The sequence below is a fragment of the Sorex araneus genome, chromosome 5, assembly GCF_027595985.1.
Source record: "Sorex araneus isolate mSorAra2 chromosome 5, mSorAra2.pri, whole genome shotgun sequence".
Lineage (NCBI taxonomy): Eukaryota > Metazoa > Chordata > Mammalia > Eulipotyphla > Soricidae > Sorex > Sorex araneus.
Window position 1 is genome coordinate 145,314,347 of NC_073306.1, and position 17,626 is coordinate 145,331,972.

General features: G+C 57.9%; 1 protein-coding gene across 1 annotated transcript in view; it reads left to right on the forward strand.

Moving 5' to 3' along the window:
• The window catches only part of LOC101536877 (epididymis-specific alpha-mannosidase), a 39,793-nt gene extending 26,304 nt beyond the window's left edge, over positions 1-13,489 (forward strand). The window contains exons 12-20 of the mRNA XM_055139977.1: positions 1,405-1,596; positions 2,277-2,526; positions 3,016-3,126; positions 3,287-3,500; positions 6,974-6,983; positions 7,189-7,298; positions 8,260-8,372; positions 12,372-12,492; positions 13,370-13,489. Of these exons, the coding sequence (XP_054995952.1) occupies positions 1,405-1,596; positions 2,277-2,526; positions 3,016-3,126; positions 3,287-3,500; positions 6,974-6,983; positions 7,189-7,298; positions 8,260-8,372; positions 12,372-12,492; positions 13,370-13,464 (1,216 nt within the window). The 3' untranslated portion in view covers positions 13,465-13,489. The remainder of the gene's footprint in view (positions 1-1,404; positions 1,597-2,276; positions 2,527-3,015; positions 3,127-3,286; positions 3,501-6,973; positions 6,984-7,188; positions 7,299-8,259; positions 8,373-12,371; positions 12,493-13,369) is intronic.
• Positions 13,490-17,626: the final 4,137 nt, after the last annotated feature.

Genomic DNA, 17,626 nt, shown 5'->3' on the forward strand with positions numbered 1-17,626 from the left:
CCTGGCATCTCATATGGTCCCCGAGCACTGCCAGAGCTGATCTCTGAGTGCAGAGCCAGGAGTAACTCTTCAGCATTGCCAGGTGTGGCCCCCGAACAAGCAAACAAACAAACAAAACCCAAAAGCCCCAATTCCACTCAGTGTACCTGAAATTTTTAGCAGTTTGGCCTCCCTGCGGAGCTCAGTTGGGTGGTGGGGTCTCTGGCCGTTGGCGCGGCTACGAGGGGTGGCGGCTGGACCCGCCCGAGGTGGGGGCTCTGCCTGCCCCTCTCCTGGGGCACCCCAGGGTTCTCAGCCAGAAACTCCTTATATCCGTGGATTTTTGCAGCTGTTGATCTCCTCCAAGATCTAACCATGGGTCTGCAGAGCCGTCAGTGGCCGGCTCCTGCGGGGCCGCTGCGGGGGTCAGCTTGTCGGTGCATTCCAGGACTGTGGACCCCCAGCAGGGCCCGTACTGAAGGACAGACCTTCAGAACAGGGTGAGGAGCGAGCGACGGTCGTGGAGAGGCGGCCGAGCATTCTGGACATGCCTTTGCCTACTCGCCGCCCTCCCGCCCACCCATCTCCCGACTGCCATTCACCTTTCAGTTCCTTGACGTGCAGTTCCGGGCCCCCCACCCCCAGCCTTGCCTCCTGCTCATAAATCTCAGCGTCATTGTCCATTCGCCAAATCCTCGCTCTTCGTGTGTCCTTTAGTCTTTTTCTCTCCCTCCTGCCCATCTGTGTCCTGGTCTGTTCCAAATCTCTCCTGTCGATTTTCCTGTACCATTCCCTCCATCTTCTCTCCCTCCTGTACATTATCTCTTCCACCTCCCACTCACTGTTCTCCAGTCGACTTCACAACACCCCCCGATTCCTTCCCCATCTGTCCCCCGGACAGTCCCTTGCTAGCCAGAGCTCAGACGCTGCCCAGAGCCAAGTCCACGCTCCTCGCAGGTGGTTAAGTACAAATGCGGAGTTGGGGCTGGTGGGGGCCACCCTGGCACGCCATGGCTGGGGTCTCAGGCTCTTAGCTCCGGCCCAGACCACAGTGTCAGAGAATCTGGCTGCTGAACTGAGCCACGGCTGAGCGGGGGGGGGGGGGGGGGGCGCGGGGCTCGCTGCGGGGGGCTGCCTGCTGAAGGTGGAGGGGTCCCTGGTGTCACCTCTGCGGCCTGGGGGTGGTGCCAGGACATCTGTTCCTGTCCCTCCTTGGACATCTGCCCTGGGACGGGGACTGTGGTGCCCCGTTGGCCTCGGGCACATCTGAAGACCCTGGAAACTCGAATCTGGGCCCTGGGCCTCACGGTCGCCTCCCTGAACTTGGCTCCCTCCAGCCTCTCGTCCTCACGCTCAGCCCGGGAGCCAGCCCGGGTCAGCCGCCCGTGATGCTGACGCCGCTCCCTTCCCCTTCCTGCCTTCTAGGGAGGGGAACAGCACGGTGAACGTGACGCAGGACTTCCTGGAGTACCGGGCCAATCGGCATACGTGGAGGAAGCTCTTTTCCGACAACTTCGTGTTCACGCCCATTGGCGCCGCTGAGCGGGCCTGGGACTCGGTGGCGCTGGTGGTGGTGCCAGGGGGGCTGGTGACTGAGATCCAGCAGTATTTCTACAGGTGACTCCCCTCCCTCATGCAGGGGCTTGGGGAGAGGGAGGAGGCGGAGTTTGCACCAGATGCCCAGTGCCCACACCTGCTGGGACGTGTTGTGGGTCTGTGTGGGTTGGACGGAGCCCAGACTGCTTTGGCGTCCAGGCGCTGGCTCTGCGGGGCTGTGGCTCACGGGGCGCAGGCTGCAAGAAGTGCCCCACGCAGCGCCTCAGCCCGGGGAGTCCTTGTTCTCCCAGTGACAGACAGAGGTTGCACCAGGCTGAGTGGGAAGGGCCACACCACTAGGGACCACCCTTGTCCCCTTACTCTCTCAGTAGTCTCTGTGGCCGAGCCCACTCTGGCTGAGAGGGAAGGAGGAAAGATGAATGAGTGGGGATGGAGGGAAGGAAATGGGTGGAGGGGTGGGGCAGAGGAGGGGGAGAGGGGGAAGTGAGTGAGGGGAGGGGCAGAGGGAGGGGGAGAGAGGGAAGTGAGTGAGGGGGGCGGGGGAGGAAGAGAGGGAAGTGAGTGAGGGAGGGTGGAGGGAGGGAGAGGGGGAAGTGAGTGAGGGCGGGCGGGGGGAGGAAGAGAGGAGAGTGAGTGAGGGTGGGTCGAGGGAGGGAGGGAGAGGGGGAAGTGAGTGAAGGTGGGCCGGGGGAGGAGGAAGGGCTACAGAGCGAGGTGGGCCAACAGCTCCCCTCCCCCAGCGGGACAGACAAGACCCCCACCTACGTCCTCTACTCGCGAGTGGCCCACATGCCCCTGGGCTCCCGTGGGACGCTGCTGTGCCACCGGCTGGAGCAGGAGCTGCAAGTGGGGCCCCTGAAGGTCAACCGTGAGGCCATCCTGAGGACCAGCACAGGGCTGGACACGCAGAAGACCCTCTACTCGGACAACAACGGCTACCAGATGCAGCAGAGGGCCTTCAAGGAGCCCAGGGAGGACAGCAGGGCCCAGGTACGCCCCTCGGCCGCAGACGGTCCACACGGGCTGTCCAGGGCAGTGGGCGCGGCCTGGTCATTACCTGAGCTCTGCCCCAGCCCGATGTGCTTGTTTGCCTCTGGCGAGCCACGAGCCCCAGAGGACATTGCTCGGAGGACGAGGGCTGGGTCGCAGCCCTCCCAGGCCCCAGGCCCAGGGTCTGCCCGCTGCGGCATCCTGGTCAGCGGGGCTGGCGCATGCGCCTCATTCCTCAGCGTGTGCTGGCGTTGGGCTGCAGCGGACAGGGGGGCGCAGGGTGGCCTGAAGGGGCAGGTGTCCTGGCTCTGGGGCGGGGTCAGTGAGCTGGGGAGGATCGCCTGACCACCCCCGCCCTGTGCCTGCCCCCGCACTGCCTGGGAACCCCATGCTGACCCATTCTCTGGGGGGGTGAGGGAGAGGGAGAGCCTGGTCCCCCTGCCCACCCGTCCCCTGCACAGGGCCAGCTGGCAATGTCTGTGCCCACAGAATTACTACCCCATGGTGCAGTCGGCCTTCATCCAGGACAGCAGCAACCGGCTGGTGGTGCTATCCGATCAGGCACACGGCGTGTCCAGCCAGGACAATGGGCAGGTCGAGGTGGGTCACTCCCTGGGCCTTCAGACCCCCTGTCCCTCAGGTCACTCCCTGGCCCTGGGCTGCCCGGGAGGGAGGGGCCTTCAGACCCCCTGTCCTTCAGGTCACCCCCTGACCCTGGGCTGCCCGGGTGGGAGGGGCCTTCAGACCCCCTGTCCCTCAGGTCATGCTGCATCGCCGCCTGTGGAACACTGACCACTGGATGCACTCATTCAACCTCACGCTGGACGACGACTCAGTGGTCAGCCCTGTGTTCTGGCTCCTGCTGGGCACCCTGCCGCTGACCACAGCCCTGCACCATCAGAGCGGACTGGCACTGCAGCATAGGCCTGTCGTGCTGCTGAGAGAACTGAAGGGTAAGGGGGCGCCCGCAGACCGCGGCCACCATCCCCGGATGCTCCTGGCCGGGGACTGAGCACCTGGGCCACCTCGGGGCAGGACCCGAGGCTACGCCCTCTGTCCTCTGTGGGCAGGTGAGGTGCAGAGGGGCTCCGAGGTGGTAAGTGGGGTGCAGACCCCCGGCTCCCCGTACCTGTGCTCTGCTCCTTTCTCCTGCAATATTCCGTCTTGCTCAGATGATCTGTGACCGCATGGCCCTGTGACTTGAGTCTGGAGTGGGTCCCCAGGGAGGGTCACTCTGCCCCCTTGGACACCTTCAACATTGGTCTCTCTTAAACCAGGGCGCCGGAGCCAGCAGGCGGTGCGTAGGGAAGCCCGCAGCGAGGCCCAGGGAGGGCTGTGGTGCTCTCCCCACTCCTGAGTCTCTCCCGTTTCTATCACGTCTTAGTATTTTTCTCCTCTAGTTTCAGTCGAGGTGCTGTGATTCATGCGGATGTTCTGCTTCCTGTCCCAGGGTCCCCGCCCCCTCCCTTTGGGTGTCATGCCTTAATTTCTTCTGAATAACCCACCATCGATGGACTAAAACAGAATCAGCTCCAGGGCAAGACGTACATGCCCCCACATCCAGGGGACTGGCTGGCCCCACCGCAGTGCCCTTGGCAGCTGTTCCTGGGGGTTCAGGCCTGGGAACCGACTCGTCTCCCCCGGCCAAGTCTCAGGACTGGCCCCAGGATCCCTGAGCACAGTTTAGGCAACCCCTCTCCCCAGATAGAATTTACAATAAAAATGTAAGACAACAAAGAAAGAGATTTTTAAATAAAATTCAAAGACATATTAAGCTAACATGTCAGAAATATCATTACAAATGTCTTCAGATAATAATCACATTTATACCTTTTACTTTATCCAAAAAGGAAAAATGAAAACCCTAAAATTTTATTATTTTGCCTCTTATCAATTAAGCACTCATCCCCTCTCTCTTTATTGAGCTGTATAACTTTTATTTTTTAATTTATTTTTTATTTTTTGCTTTTTGGGTCACACCCAGCGATGCTCAGGGGTCACTCCTGGCTCTGTACTCAGGAATTACTCCTGGCGGTGCTCAGGGGGCCATATGGGATGCCGGGGATTGAACCTGGGTTGGCCGTGTGCAAGGCAAAAGCCCTACCCGCTGTGCTATTGCTCTAGCCCCTAACTTTTTCTTTTTATCATTTCTCCTAGATTCTTTAATGAGAACATATTTTCCATTTATTAAAATTAAAGCTTAAATTCAATGTAGACGTATTTATCTAAAATTTATTTTCACTGAGTTTTAATTTTTTTTTTTTAGGGTTTTCCCTAATGGTGAGTTTGCTTTTATTTTCTTTCTTTCTTTTTTTTTTCATTGGTGAATCACCATGAGTTACAGTTACAAACTTGTGAACTTTCATGTTTGCATTTTGTTTATATCCCTCCACCAGTGCCCAGTCCCCTCCACTATATTCCCAGTATCCCTCCCACCCTCCCCCCCCGCCCCCCCACCCCTGTGGCAGAGCATTCCCCCTTGTTCTCTCTCTCTCCTTTTGGGTGTTGTCGTTTGCAACAGAGGCACTACGTGGCCATCGTGTTTGGTCTATATTCTGTTTTCAGAGTGCATCTCCCATCCTGTGCAGGTCCTCAAACCACACTTTACCTGGTGTTCCCTTCTCTATGCGAGCTGCCCCTTCCTCCACGCGAGCTTCCCCTTCCTTCACGTGAGCTGCCCCTTCCTCCACGTGAGCTGCCCCTTCCTCCAAGCAGCCCCTAACTTTTAAAAATAAGATTTCACAAGTGAAAATCTGAAGTTAACAAACAGAGCAGTCGGTATCTGTTAGAAGATGCTCAGAACCAAATATGAAGGGAAACCGTTTTGTCACTGCCCGTTTCCTTGTCCTTAGACCCCCGACCGCTGGCCCCCCTCAGCCCCAGTCTCCGTGATTTTCAGCGTCAGTACAAAGCTTCCCGCCTATTAATAACGGCTTCTCTGCAGATGCCCTCCCCCCCGCCAGCGGCCCTGCCCCACTCAGTCCTGTGGCCCAGGCCCCCGCTGGCCCCTGCTGGGGGTCTTCAGGCCCCCGGGAGACCGTCCTGGCTCGGCTCCAGAGCCTCGTGCCCCACCCCGCTGCCGAGCGCCTGGTTTCTCCTTCTCTGAGCCTCGAGCCGTGTGTACCCACCACGACCCTCAGCTCAACCTCCCACGGCTCAACGGGAAACACTGAACAATTACCATTTTTAATCTATTTTTTCTTTTATTGACTTGTTTTCTGATCATTCTGTTTGCCATTCCCTTAAGTTCTGTTGATCAAGTCACTGGAAATAAATTTCTCACACGCTGCCAAGGGTCTGGGAGGAGCCTGGGGGTATGGAGGAGGGAAGCGACCTTGGCGGTGGGTTGGAGTTGGGATCTGTATGCCGGAAACGACTCGGTTACTTTGGACCCCCTGAGTCTCAGTAAACATTCCTGAAGAAAAAGTTGGGCCATACCTAATGGAGCGATAGCACAGCGGTTGGGCGTTCGCCTTTCACAAGGCCGACCCGGGTTCGATACCTCTGCCCCTCTCGGAGAGCCCGGCAAGCTACCGAGAGTATCGAGCCCGCACGACAGAGCCTGGCAAGCTCCCCGTGGCGTATTGGATATGCCAAAAACAGTAACAATAAGTCTCACAATGGAGACGTTACTGGTGCCCGCTAGAGCAAATCAATGAGCAATGGGATGACAGTGACAGTGACAGACCTAATGATGCTGAGGGCTGATTCCTAGCTCTGTGCTCAGGGATGACTCCCGGCTCTGTGCTCAGGGCTGACTCCTGGCTCTGTGCTCAGGGATGACTCTCGGCTCTGTGCTCAGGGATCACTCCAGTTCACTCCCGGCTCTGTGCTCAGGGCTGACTCCCGGCTCTGTGCTCGGGGCTCACTCCTGGGTCCAAGCACTGTGCTGTCTCTCCTCTGTCCCTCTGTATCTTTATTGTTCGCTCCTGCTTCCTGTCCAGCTCCTTCCCCTCTAGTCCGGTCTCCCTGGTCTCATAAGCCAATTTCTCCACTGCTGAGTCCTCTCACCTTCCTCTCGCCCCGCCGTGCTGCCGCTGCTCTTCCCGCAGTGGGACAGGCGTGGCTGGCAGAAACACACAGTCCATACTGGCATCAGTTTTGCCTGAACTGTGAGCGCCGAGGCACAGCCCCCTGCAGAGGCCTTAATGAAAAGAGCTGGTGTCAATTTATTTCTGCAGTTTCTCACGTGCTAGTTTTCTGGAACTCAGAACCGTCCCTCAGTGTTGCTGTTATCTGACGTGCCAGACCCACGAGGGCTGCGTGGAAAGTCATATTTAAAACACTGTTTCTTATCTCTACTTATTTCCCCCTTTCGCCCACTTTCTTTACACATCATGGCTTGCGAGCGTCTGTTACAGGTATTCAGTATTCCCGCCCCACCCCCACGTCCCTGTCCCCTCCCCCCACCAGCGGCTCCGCTTCCAGCCGCCCCTGAGGCCTGCAGCAGGCCCACGGTCACGGTCCCGTATTTTCTGCGAAAGCCATGAAGGGTTTAAAGGATGTTCGGAGGAACGTGGGGGCGGGGCTGTTTCCCTCCAGCCTTCTCTCCTGCGTGCCAGCGTGGTCCTGCCCCCTCTCAGACGCCCCGGCAGGCCCCGCCCGACCTCCGCTCTCCCCCCGCACCCCTGCAGAGCTCCCGCACCTGCTGGACATCCACAGGCACCGGCGCCCCGTGACACTGCCCACGGCCCTCCACCTGCAGCTGCTGAGCGTCCCCGGCTGGAACTACAGCTCCAACCACACGGACCACCTGCAGAACCTGAAGGAAGGTGGGTGGGGCCACGCGCGCCTCCTCCGCTGGGCACCAGGCCCCGGGCCGCCTGCGCCAGGGGACTGGACCCCAGGCACGGCCTGCCGGCACCAACCTGAGCCCACCCCAGCCCACCGCAGACTTGTGCCTACTCCACCCCAGCATCTCTGGAGACGCTGGGGCCCTGGGGCCCGGGTCCCCTTGTCCTCTGGCTGCAGCAGCCTGAGGATCAGAGCCCAAGGCACACCCTCAGCCCAGGTCCCTTGTCCCGGGGCTCCGGGAATGAGCGGGACCGAGCCAGGCAGGGGCACACGGCTCTCTGAGCTCCAGCCGAGTCACCACTGGCTTCAGATGGAAGCCCACGTGGGCATCAAGGAGGGCTTCTTGGAGGAGGTGATGCCAAAGCTCCAGCTTCTCCTCCCTCCCCATTACAGCACAAGGGGCACTGGAAGGGGGGCATGTCCCAGCAGTTCTCGGGTCCCTGGGGCCCCAGAGCCCGCGGAGCCAGTGGCTGGGGCTGTTCTCGCCCGTGCTCTCAGCTCACCTGCACCAGCCCTGTCGCCCCGGCAGGAGGTGCCCTGGGAGCGGCCCCTCAGCTCAGCTCCCTCCTGCTGGTCACCCAGGGGACAGGCTCACTCGGGGCAGAGAGGGAGCCGCTGTTCCCGGGAGTCGGGATATTCCTGAACAGCCCGAACGGACCCAGAGGTGCTTCAGGGTCAGCACTGGCCCCTGTGTGGCTGGGGGGGAAAGGTGGGGGGGCGTCTAAATCAGCCGGGCTCTCACTGAGTCTCCCTCTGTTGGCCATCAGCTGTGTGTCCTTGGCCACGTTACTGTCCCTCTCTGTCTTGGTTTTATTTCTGTCCGTGGAGCAGACCCAGCGGTCTCCAGGGAGGTGAGCGTAGGAAGTGGAGGTGGCTGAGTGGCCGGCGTGACCTGGAGCACTGATGGCGTCTTCCCGCCGTTCCCCTCTGCCCTTGAAGGTCGCCAGGCACAGGCCGAGGCCGACCTCCACCGCGTCCTGCTGCGTCTCCAGCACCTGTATGAGGTCGGGGAACACCCGGTGCTGTCTCAGCCCGTGAAGGTGAACCTGAAGGCAAGTGCGCCCGCCCACCGCGCCCCACTCCGGGGAGATGCTTGGGTGGGAGGGAAGCCAGAGCCAGCCCTGACAGAGACACGGCAGGGAGCACTCACCAGGAGCACTCTCGGGCGCCTCCCCCCTCTCCCCGCTCTCCAGGCTCCAGGGAGGACCCCGGGTGGGTATTCATCTGCCCCTCATCTGCTCTTCCGCTGGGGGCCGCGCCCGGTGACTCTCAGCCTCACTCCCAGCTCTGCACTATGCACCGATCTTTTTTTTTTAATTAATTAATTAATTTTATTTTATTATTTTTTTAAGATTTTATTTTATTGAATCACCGTGAAAAAAATGAAAGCTTTCAGGTTTAAGTCTCAGTCATACAATGATTGAGTCCCCATTCCTTCACCACTGCACATGTTCCACCACCAAGAACCCAGGTATACCCCCTCTCACCCAGCCCCCACCTAAGTAGCTAATGATCTTCGCTTTATTCTCTCTATACTTTGAATATATTCAATATTTCAATAGAGAACTCACTATTATTGTTTGGAATTTCCCCTCAATAATCAGGCCTGCTGAAAAAGTTAATAATTTCTTTTCATTGCTGTGAGTGAAGACTTTATGAGCTCTATGAGGTTTTGGATTTCTGATATTTTAGTTCAGTTCACAGTCTAGATGCATTTCTGTAAGAAGCTGCTCTGGGTGCCAAAATGGGTTAGGAGACCTCTCGGATCATAGTCTTTCGGAGCAGAGGGTCCGTTTCACACGCAGCAGCTCCGGATCTTATCTGGGCCGAGGGCGTGCTGGTAACACCCACTTCCCATGATCGCCTATGAGCCACAGACTGTGAGCTGTGCTACAACTCCGTGCCACCCGGGGAGGGATTTTCCCTCTCCACCCTGTTTTATGCACCGATCTTGGTGACCGTGGGGGCCATATGAGGTACCGGGGATCGAACCCGGGTTGGCTGCGTGCCAGGCAGGTGCCCTCCCCACTGTCTTATCTCTAGCCCCTGCTCACATGTACTTTTGTAGCATGTTTAAAAAAAGTAAACCTAGCACTCATTTGACTAGAAATCAAAACGTATCTGTGCAGAATTCAGACCCGTAATAAGTCAGAATGTTTTCCATCCTGTTGAGCTTTTTGGGACAAAATGTAACATTAAGACATCTTTGGCTTGGGGCTGGAGTGATAGCACAGCGGGGAGGGCATTTGCTTTGTGGAAAGGGCATTTGCCTTGCATGTGGCCGACCCGGGTTCGATTCCCAGCATCCCATATGGTTCCCCCGAGCACCACCAGGAGTGATTCCTGAGTGCAGAGCCAGGAGTAGCCCCTGTGCATTGCTGGGTGTGACCCAAATAGGCAAAAAAAAAAAGAGACATCTTTGGCTTAAGGATGTGCTCTTGGAGTTTTTCCAGTTCCGAGGGTTTCTGATATCGGTTGACATTCTGTTTTTCATTTCATTCATAAGACTTTCCCCTGTATTCTTCTTGTCTCATTGAGTCTCAAAGTTCTACCCATTTTTGTCTTTTTCAATCACTGGGTTTCAAAGTTTGTATTGTTTTAAAACTCTGTTCTCTTTCCTTCCTCTTCCTCGTTTTCTCTCATTTTCAGTTCAGCCTTCCTCTTTCTGTCTTCTGGCTTTGCTAGTTCTCCTGCAGCTCCCTAGGCTGTGCCCCATAGCTGACCATTCCTCTTTGTCAGTGGGTGTGAAATGTCTTCCCTCCCCTCAGAAGCAGCTACCCTGCCCCATCACCTCTGCAGTTCCTTCCTGTCCCCTGCCCCCAGGTGTTTGCTCTCGCCGAGCTGTCTGGGATGGGCTCTGCACCCTCACTGCCGTGCTCACATGCTCTCTGGCAGCTGTGCTGGCCAGGGACTCAAGGCTGCAGTGCTCACTCTCTCCTGTGACGCTGAGACCACCACAGCAGAGTATCTGGGGTCCTCTGGGTCATGCTCGTCTCGACGGTGCTGCTCGACGGTGGGGCTGACACTCAGGGCACCGTGCAAGCAGGGGCAGCTCTGCCCATGGCCCCGAGCCCAGGCTCTCGGGACAATTTTATTTTCACCCCTCACGTCCTGCTGACAAGTGGCCGCTTGCATTTCCGAGTCTCCACAGATGGGCTGACTTTGACCTTAAACACACACGTTGCAGTTTGATGCCCTTACTCGTATCGTTAGGGCTCCCTTCTGGTGCGTTTTATGTTACAACACACAGTCTTTCACTGCGGAAGTTCCCTGTGCACCCAGAAGAGTCTCTGTGTGTGTTCTCTCACACGCACTCGTGTGTTGCATTCATGCCATTTAGTGACCGGCATCTGTGCAGACTGACCTCGTGCCACGACTGTCCGTCTTTGGCTCTTTTACCTGATTTGCTGAAAGCCACTTTTCCTCATGTGGCGGGGGGGGGGGGGGCGTACCCCTCCCCCCTCCTCCCCCTCCTCTCCCATCACCTCCTCGTGGCAGCTCTTCCTCAGGTTTCCGCCACACCCCACCCGTTTGGAAGCAATAGGAGTTGCTGGTGTGCGACAGGGTTCGATTATGTTTCATGACCTATGAAACATAGGACCTATTATATTTCACTCTTCTTCTTAATTTGGTGATTTAAATCCTATCACATTTTGTGTTATGCCTTTTGACATTTAATCCTTGTTTACTCTTTCCTCTACATGCTTATGATTCCATTGTAGTTCCATTTTTATTTGTCATTTGAGTGGGGTTTTTTTTTGTGGTGATTATCTCAGGTTTTCTGCCGTGTGTCTGCTCCAAGATTCAGTGTCTTACATGCCACATGACAGCTGTATGAAACTTACCATGTGTAGGTTTGTGTTGGATTATCTTGTTATTTTTCTGAATGGATTGAGTCCTTCTGTGCCTCTGTTAAGTTTTCTCAGGCGTTTTATCTTTTAAGCTGTGCAGGGAAGTTACCTTCTATTTCAATGAGCTCTTTATGCAGTAGGAACTACACTAATTTATCTGACTTCATAGTAATATTATGTAATTAATTATTATTTTTTTCCAATCGATTCAATCTATTGCTTCGTACTCCTTCATTTCCTTTCTGAGTCCACTGATTTAATTTTCCCTGTTTTCTTATAGTTGATCGTCGTTGTTAGTTCGGTAATTATTTGTGATGATCTTTCCATTAGATCCCATAATTCTGTGCCTTTGATTTCCAGAGATATCACTCCCAACATGACGCTCCGTGTCGCTGTCACCTTGAACTTGTTTGGGGCTGCCTTCTGCCCGTGCCCAGGTCTCCCCGGGGCCGGGTTTCTCTTGGAATCTCCAGTGGGTGGCTCCTTCTGGGCAGTTTGAGTTTCCTTTGATCCATGTCGGGGTCTGAAGCAGGGAGAGGAGCAGCGAGGGGAGGGGGGTCCCAGCACTCATCGTGGGGGTGCCCGGGCTCAGTCACCCGCTGCCTGCCTCCTCCTGAGCCGCCTCGTTAGGACAGACCCGCCTCAGGGGGCAGGTCTGCGTGGCCCCTGCCCACCTCACGACCGCAGGGATGTCCTCCGGCGGGGAGAGGGGCCCTCTGCACCGCCCACCTGTGGGCCCTCTGTACTCCGCCTGGGGGTCGTGTCTCCCGGGCTCCCTCCCACTGCCTGGGCGGGGTGAGGCGGGAGCCCTCGTCCCCGGGCGGGCGAGTCCAGCAGCTCCTCCAGTCACGCCCTCAGTGGCTGCCCTGGAGCGCACCCCGTGGGTCGTGGTTTAAGGAGCCCCGGGAAGGAGACGTCTTACCCACCACGGTGCTAAGCCACCCCACATGCATTCCGTCAGAGATTGTGGCCCACAGACACCCCCCTTGCGTCAGGAATCAGGCTCACGCCGACAGCTCACTGAGCCGCTCAGTGTGCTCAGGGTGCGGTTCCGGGTCTGGCCCAGGCCTGGAGGGGCCCATGGGAGCCTCTGCCGCCTGCAGCGGAGGGGTGGGTGCTCCCTCAGAGAGGCGGGGCAGACCGCCTGGCGGGCAGCCCCCCTCGCTCTGGGGCTCAGGCCCCCCTGTGCTCTGCCCGCAGGCCCTGCTGCGCGGGCTGGGCCCGGTGCAGGCGGTGGAGGAGCGCTCCCTCACGGGCACCTGGGCCGCGGGCGCCCTGCAGCGCTGGCGCTGGAAGCTGCAGGACACGCACCGGGAGAGAGGTTTGGACGCCCCCGTGGAGCCCTGCAGACCCCGCCCCGCCCAGCTGGGCCCCATGGCCTTGCCTGGGGCAGGGCTCTGGGTCCCCCCAGCAGGAAAGGCTCCAGACTGGCACCCAACCCCCAGCCCACAGGGGTCAGCGTGGGGGATGCTGGCCACACACCTGCCTGCCCCAGGTCAGCCCCGGGGCCCTGCTAGCCGGGGGCCTGCCCCTGCCCGCCCTGTCCCCCGGGATTGCCCCCTGCCCGCCCAGTCCCCAGGCCTGACCCTGCCTGCCCCATCCCCCGGGGTTCCCAGCCTGGAGGTGCTCCCTCCGCCTGCATTTTCTGGAAACTTCTACTCAGACTTCCACCGACCCCAGGCTGTGGTGTGCCCTGCGTGCTCTGTGCACTCTGTCCCCGCATGTCCTCTTGTCCACTGCACAAAGCACAGTTTCAGACACGGTGGACACAGTCTTTTTGGAGGGATAGTGCCCGAGATTGATGACGGGGTAGCTGGGCGGGAGAGGGGTGCCGGAGGTGTGTGTTCGGAGGGCGGGTGTCGAGCACACAGACGGTGACGCAGGAGTGAAGGGCGGGTGTGGCTGGGGGTGGGAGTGCGTGTGGCTGCTGGAGCAACAGGCCCCTCCCGCGGGTTGGGGTCCCACAGAGTGAGCCAGAGCCCAGGAGCTAAAGGGGGCTGCAGGTGTCACCGAGCAGGGGCTGGGGGTTGTCAAGACCGTGTGAGAGTGCAGCTGCCCCCCCCACCCCATGCCATTGCACTGGAGCTTGGGCCTGAGAGCAGGCAGAAGGCCACGAGGCCGTACTGGCAGGGTTCCTTGGGGGGCTCTGTGAGGCGAGGGGCGCGGGGGGCAGTGCTGGACAGTCCACTCTCCCCCAGACAACTCCAGGGCCGTCTTGCAGCCAGGAGGCTTCGAGTTCACCATCTACCCCAAGGAAATCCGAACCTTCTTTGTCCACTTCCAGAGGAAATGAGCCTGTGGACACTCCTCTCGCCTCGGGCTGTCTCTGGGCCAGGACAGAGGGACCAGGGCACAGAGAAAGCCCACCTGCTGGGCCAGGGCAGGCCGGTTGTGGCCATTCTGGAAGCTTCTGAATAAACACTGCATGGGAAGTTCCTGTGCCCCGTGTCCTCCATGTCCCGCTCCCTTGGGACCACAAAGGCCAAGTCAGGTCATCTCAGGGCCGAGGGCGATGCCCGGGGGACAGAGACTGACTGTGCCCCGCGGAGTGCCCCCTCGGACTCCTATCTCCCAGGAGTCACTGTGGCCCAACTGTGTGCTGTGACATCTCAGGTCTGCAGGGGTCTCCCCTGTGACACAGGCTGTGAGGGCCCCCAGCTAGAGAGCAGTGGGACCAGGCTGGGGCCATCCCATACAGCCTGTCCACCCCAGGGAGCCGGCCAGGACTGGGCCGCTCAGCCCGGCCCCATGCGCAGGGGTGCGGGCACAGGGCCACCGTGAGCCCAGGCAGACAAGACAAGGTGCGTCTGTGCCAAGTCAGGCTCCCAGGACCCCTTGTGGTCGACCCGCCAGGCAGCCCCGGGTCTGTAGATCAAAGCCTGGCCCAGGGCAGGGCGGGTCCAGCTCCTGGGACCCCAGGACTCCTGCAGGGCAGCTGCAGAGGGAGGACGTGCAGGACACTGACCTCTGCAGAGCAGTCGTGGGCGGCGCTGATGCTGGCACAGCCCCGGTGGCCCCTCTGTGGTCAGACTCAGCCATCAGGCATTTAGACCTGGGAGAGTGTGGGATAAATTATTCAGGGATCCAGAGAGCCAGGCTCGGGCGGGGAGGAGGCTGCTCTGACGCCCGCCAAGGTCGCCGACGGGGTGGGGGTGGGGGTGGGGACCGAATAGATCCCTGCAGCAGGCCCTGGGAGGGGCAGCCAATGGTGACAGACAGCCCAGGTGCCATGGTGACACTTGTGATGGCCAGAGCTAAGCTGGGGGCTGGGAACAGCGGATTACGAACCCCCGAGCAGAGCAGCCCGGGACCCTCCTGGGCTCGTAGGTGCGGCACCTTTACCTGTCTGGATCTCCAACCCGGGCCTTCAGCATCTGGGCTCCCAGCACAGCCAGACTCGAGAGAAATATTCCTCCTCCTCGGAGAGGAGGCTCAGTACCAGCCCATTTCACAGATTAGGAAGCTGAAGTAGGCAACCTGGGTCCTATGTGATCACCCCACACTTCCCCTTGGCCACGGTCAGCTCCGGCCATGGAGCCAGCTCAGGGCGGACACGCACCCAGGTCTTAGTCTTCCCCATGAGGACCCCGCCCCCATCAGACGGGGCTGAGGCCTCTGCTCAGCACGGGTTGGCACCCAGGGGGAGGTTAGACATAACTTGATTAATTTGGAGGGCTAAAGGGCCAGAGTCACTTGTCTAGAGAGCAAATGGGGAGTAAATCTGGGACCAGGAGTTGGAGCTGAGATGGTCTCCGTGTGGCTGTCCTGGCGGCAGGAGCCAGGAGGCGCAGCCGGGTTCTGCAGGGACTCTCGCGGTTACGGAGCTCCTTGGGGCTGGAGCAGGAGGCCAAGAGAGATCAAGCGGACTCCACCCTCGAGTCCCTGGCTATGAATATGAGGGCGCTCTGCCAACAGAGCGGGGGTGCCATGGTCAGGACACGCCACGGTCACAGGGCAGCACGCCGGCAAGACGCACAGCCAAGCTTCTGGCCCCACCCAGCCCCTCTCACCCACCAGGACCTTTCTCTCACATCTATACTCTATTACCCCATCGTTCCAGCCTCCCAACTGCCCTCCCTCCCTCCCTCCCTCCCTCCCTCCCTCCCTCCCCCTCCCTCTCTTTGTCCCTCCTTCCTTCCCTCCCTCTTTCCCTCTGTCCCTTTCCCTTTCTCCTTTCCTTCCTCTCTCCCTTCCTCTGTCCCTCTCTCCTCCATTTTCTTCCTCCATTTCTCCCTTGCACGCTTCTTTCCTCCCTTCCTTTCTTACTTCCTCTCTCTTCCATCCCTTCTTTCCTCTGTCTCTTATATTCTTGATTCCCTCTTCCCTTCCTTTCTTCCTTCCTCACATCCTTCCTCCATCCATCCCTACCTACCTTTCTTCTTTCCTTTCTTCCTCCTTTCTCTGCTGTCCCTCTTCCCTCTCTCCCTTCCTCTTTTCCTTCTTCCTTCTTTCCTTCCTTCCTTCCTTCCTTCCTTCTTTCCTCCATCTCTCCATTTCTTCATTCCTCCCTCCAATCCTTTTTCCTTCTTCCTTTATCCTTTCCTTCACTTCTTTCTTCCTTCCATGCACCTATTCTTTTTTTTATAATTTATTTTTAATTAATGAATCACCGTGAGGGTACAGTTACAGATTTATACATTTTTGTGCTCATGTTTCCCTCATACAAAGTTCGAGAACCCATCTCTTCACCAGTGCCCATTCTCCACCAAAATAAACCCAGCATCCCTCCCACCCTCCCCAATCCCATCTCCCCCCACCCCACCCTGCCATTGTGGCAGGGTATTGCCTTTTGTTCTCTCTCTCTAATTAGGTGTTGTGGTTTGCAATAAAGGTGTTGAGTGGCCATTGTGTTCAGTCTCTAGTCTACATTCAGCACACATCACCCTTCCCCCGCCATGCACCTATTCTTTATTTCATTCCATAATATTTATTTTGTCCCTTCACTTGCCAGAATCTGTGTTTCTTCCTGGAGATTCATTTATAACATTTAATGACAAGTGATTGTGAAAAAATAAAAATAATTTAAAGTTTTCTAAAGATGATGCAGTGTGATAGCAGGAATTGACTGGTTACACTTCCTTTCCCTGTGGCCAACCTCCCCCTGAGCCTCTTTAGTGTATCTTTTCTGCGGCAGCAGTTTCATATCACTCAATGACTCAGACACCTCCATCTCTCACTTCCCCCCAGTCTGGGAAAAGCTGTTGTAACACGTGTCCCAGACCTGGCCATGGGCATCCTTCACGGCTGCTCTGAGCCCTGGCGCCCTCCCATGCCCTGTGTGCATTTTCACAGCCCCAGATTGCGGTTCTCATCTCACTCCTCTCAACACACACACAAAGGTAATGTCTCCCCACTCTCATGGCATCCCTTCAAACCCGGAACAGTCTGAGATGCGCTCGGTGGCTGAGGGCCCCCCAAAACCCCCCACGGTCTGCAGAGAACTCAGAAACATCACACCTCGCCCTTGTTGGTTGCTTCACTGCAGCCACGCCGGGCTCTCCTGCGGCTGTGCGTTCAGCACCACGGACAGCGATCGCCTTGCAGGGCGCGCTCTGGCGGCCATTGAGAGGAGGTGCAGAAAGTGAGAACCAGCCCAGTCCTGGAAAGGGGTCTGGAGGACCCCCAGTGGGAAGAAGAGAGATGGGAAGGGGAATCTCACGGGTCCCTTCCAACGCTGGAATGGTTCCTCCATGGGTTCCCGCCACGGCGAATGGGGGACTGGAACCTCACGTGATGAAATATTGGCTCAGACCCGAGCCTGCAGCCCGGGCACCTTTGTCAAAGCTTGATCTGGAGGAAGTGATGCGGGAGGGGCCGCACGGACAGGCCTCCGACGGCCAAGGCTAGCAGCCTCGTTTGCTTCTGTGGCTCTACAGAGTGTCTCAAGCTGTGGGATCAGGTTATTTACTTGACTGGGGTGGGGGCGGATGGGGGTGGCACACCCACCCACTGGCTCAGGGCTTACTCCGGGCTCAGTGCTCAGGGATCACTCCGGGTTTGGCTTGAGGGACCACGCGGGGTGCTGGGGATCCAACCCACATCAGCCACCCACAAGGCACGTGCCCGAGCCTCTGTGCTACTGCTATTTATTCGAGATGTCTCCTGTTTCCTCATGTGACCCTGCTTGGCCATGAATGTTCTCTGAGCACTGCTTTCTGCCGAATCCCACAGGTTCTAACAGTCTGTGTCTTCTGGTTCACATGTTTCCAATGGATTTTCTTTTTCCTTTTATTTGTTGACCCAATGGTTGTTTTGTTCAGATTGAAAATATCAATGTGTTCCCTGAGCAGCATTGTGGTCTGAAACTCTGTCTTCATCACTTTGGGACGCTGTGTGCCCACGTGCGTCTGTCCTGGAGAAAGCCCCGTGAGCACTGGGCAAGGAAGTGAATGCAGCTTTGGGGGTGGGTGGTCCTGGGTGTCTGTCCACCCTGCTTCTCCCAGGTCTTCACCCAG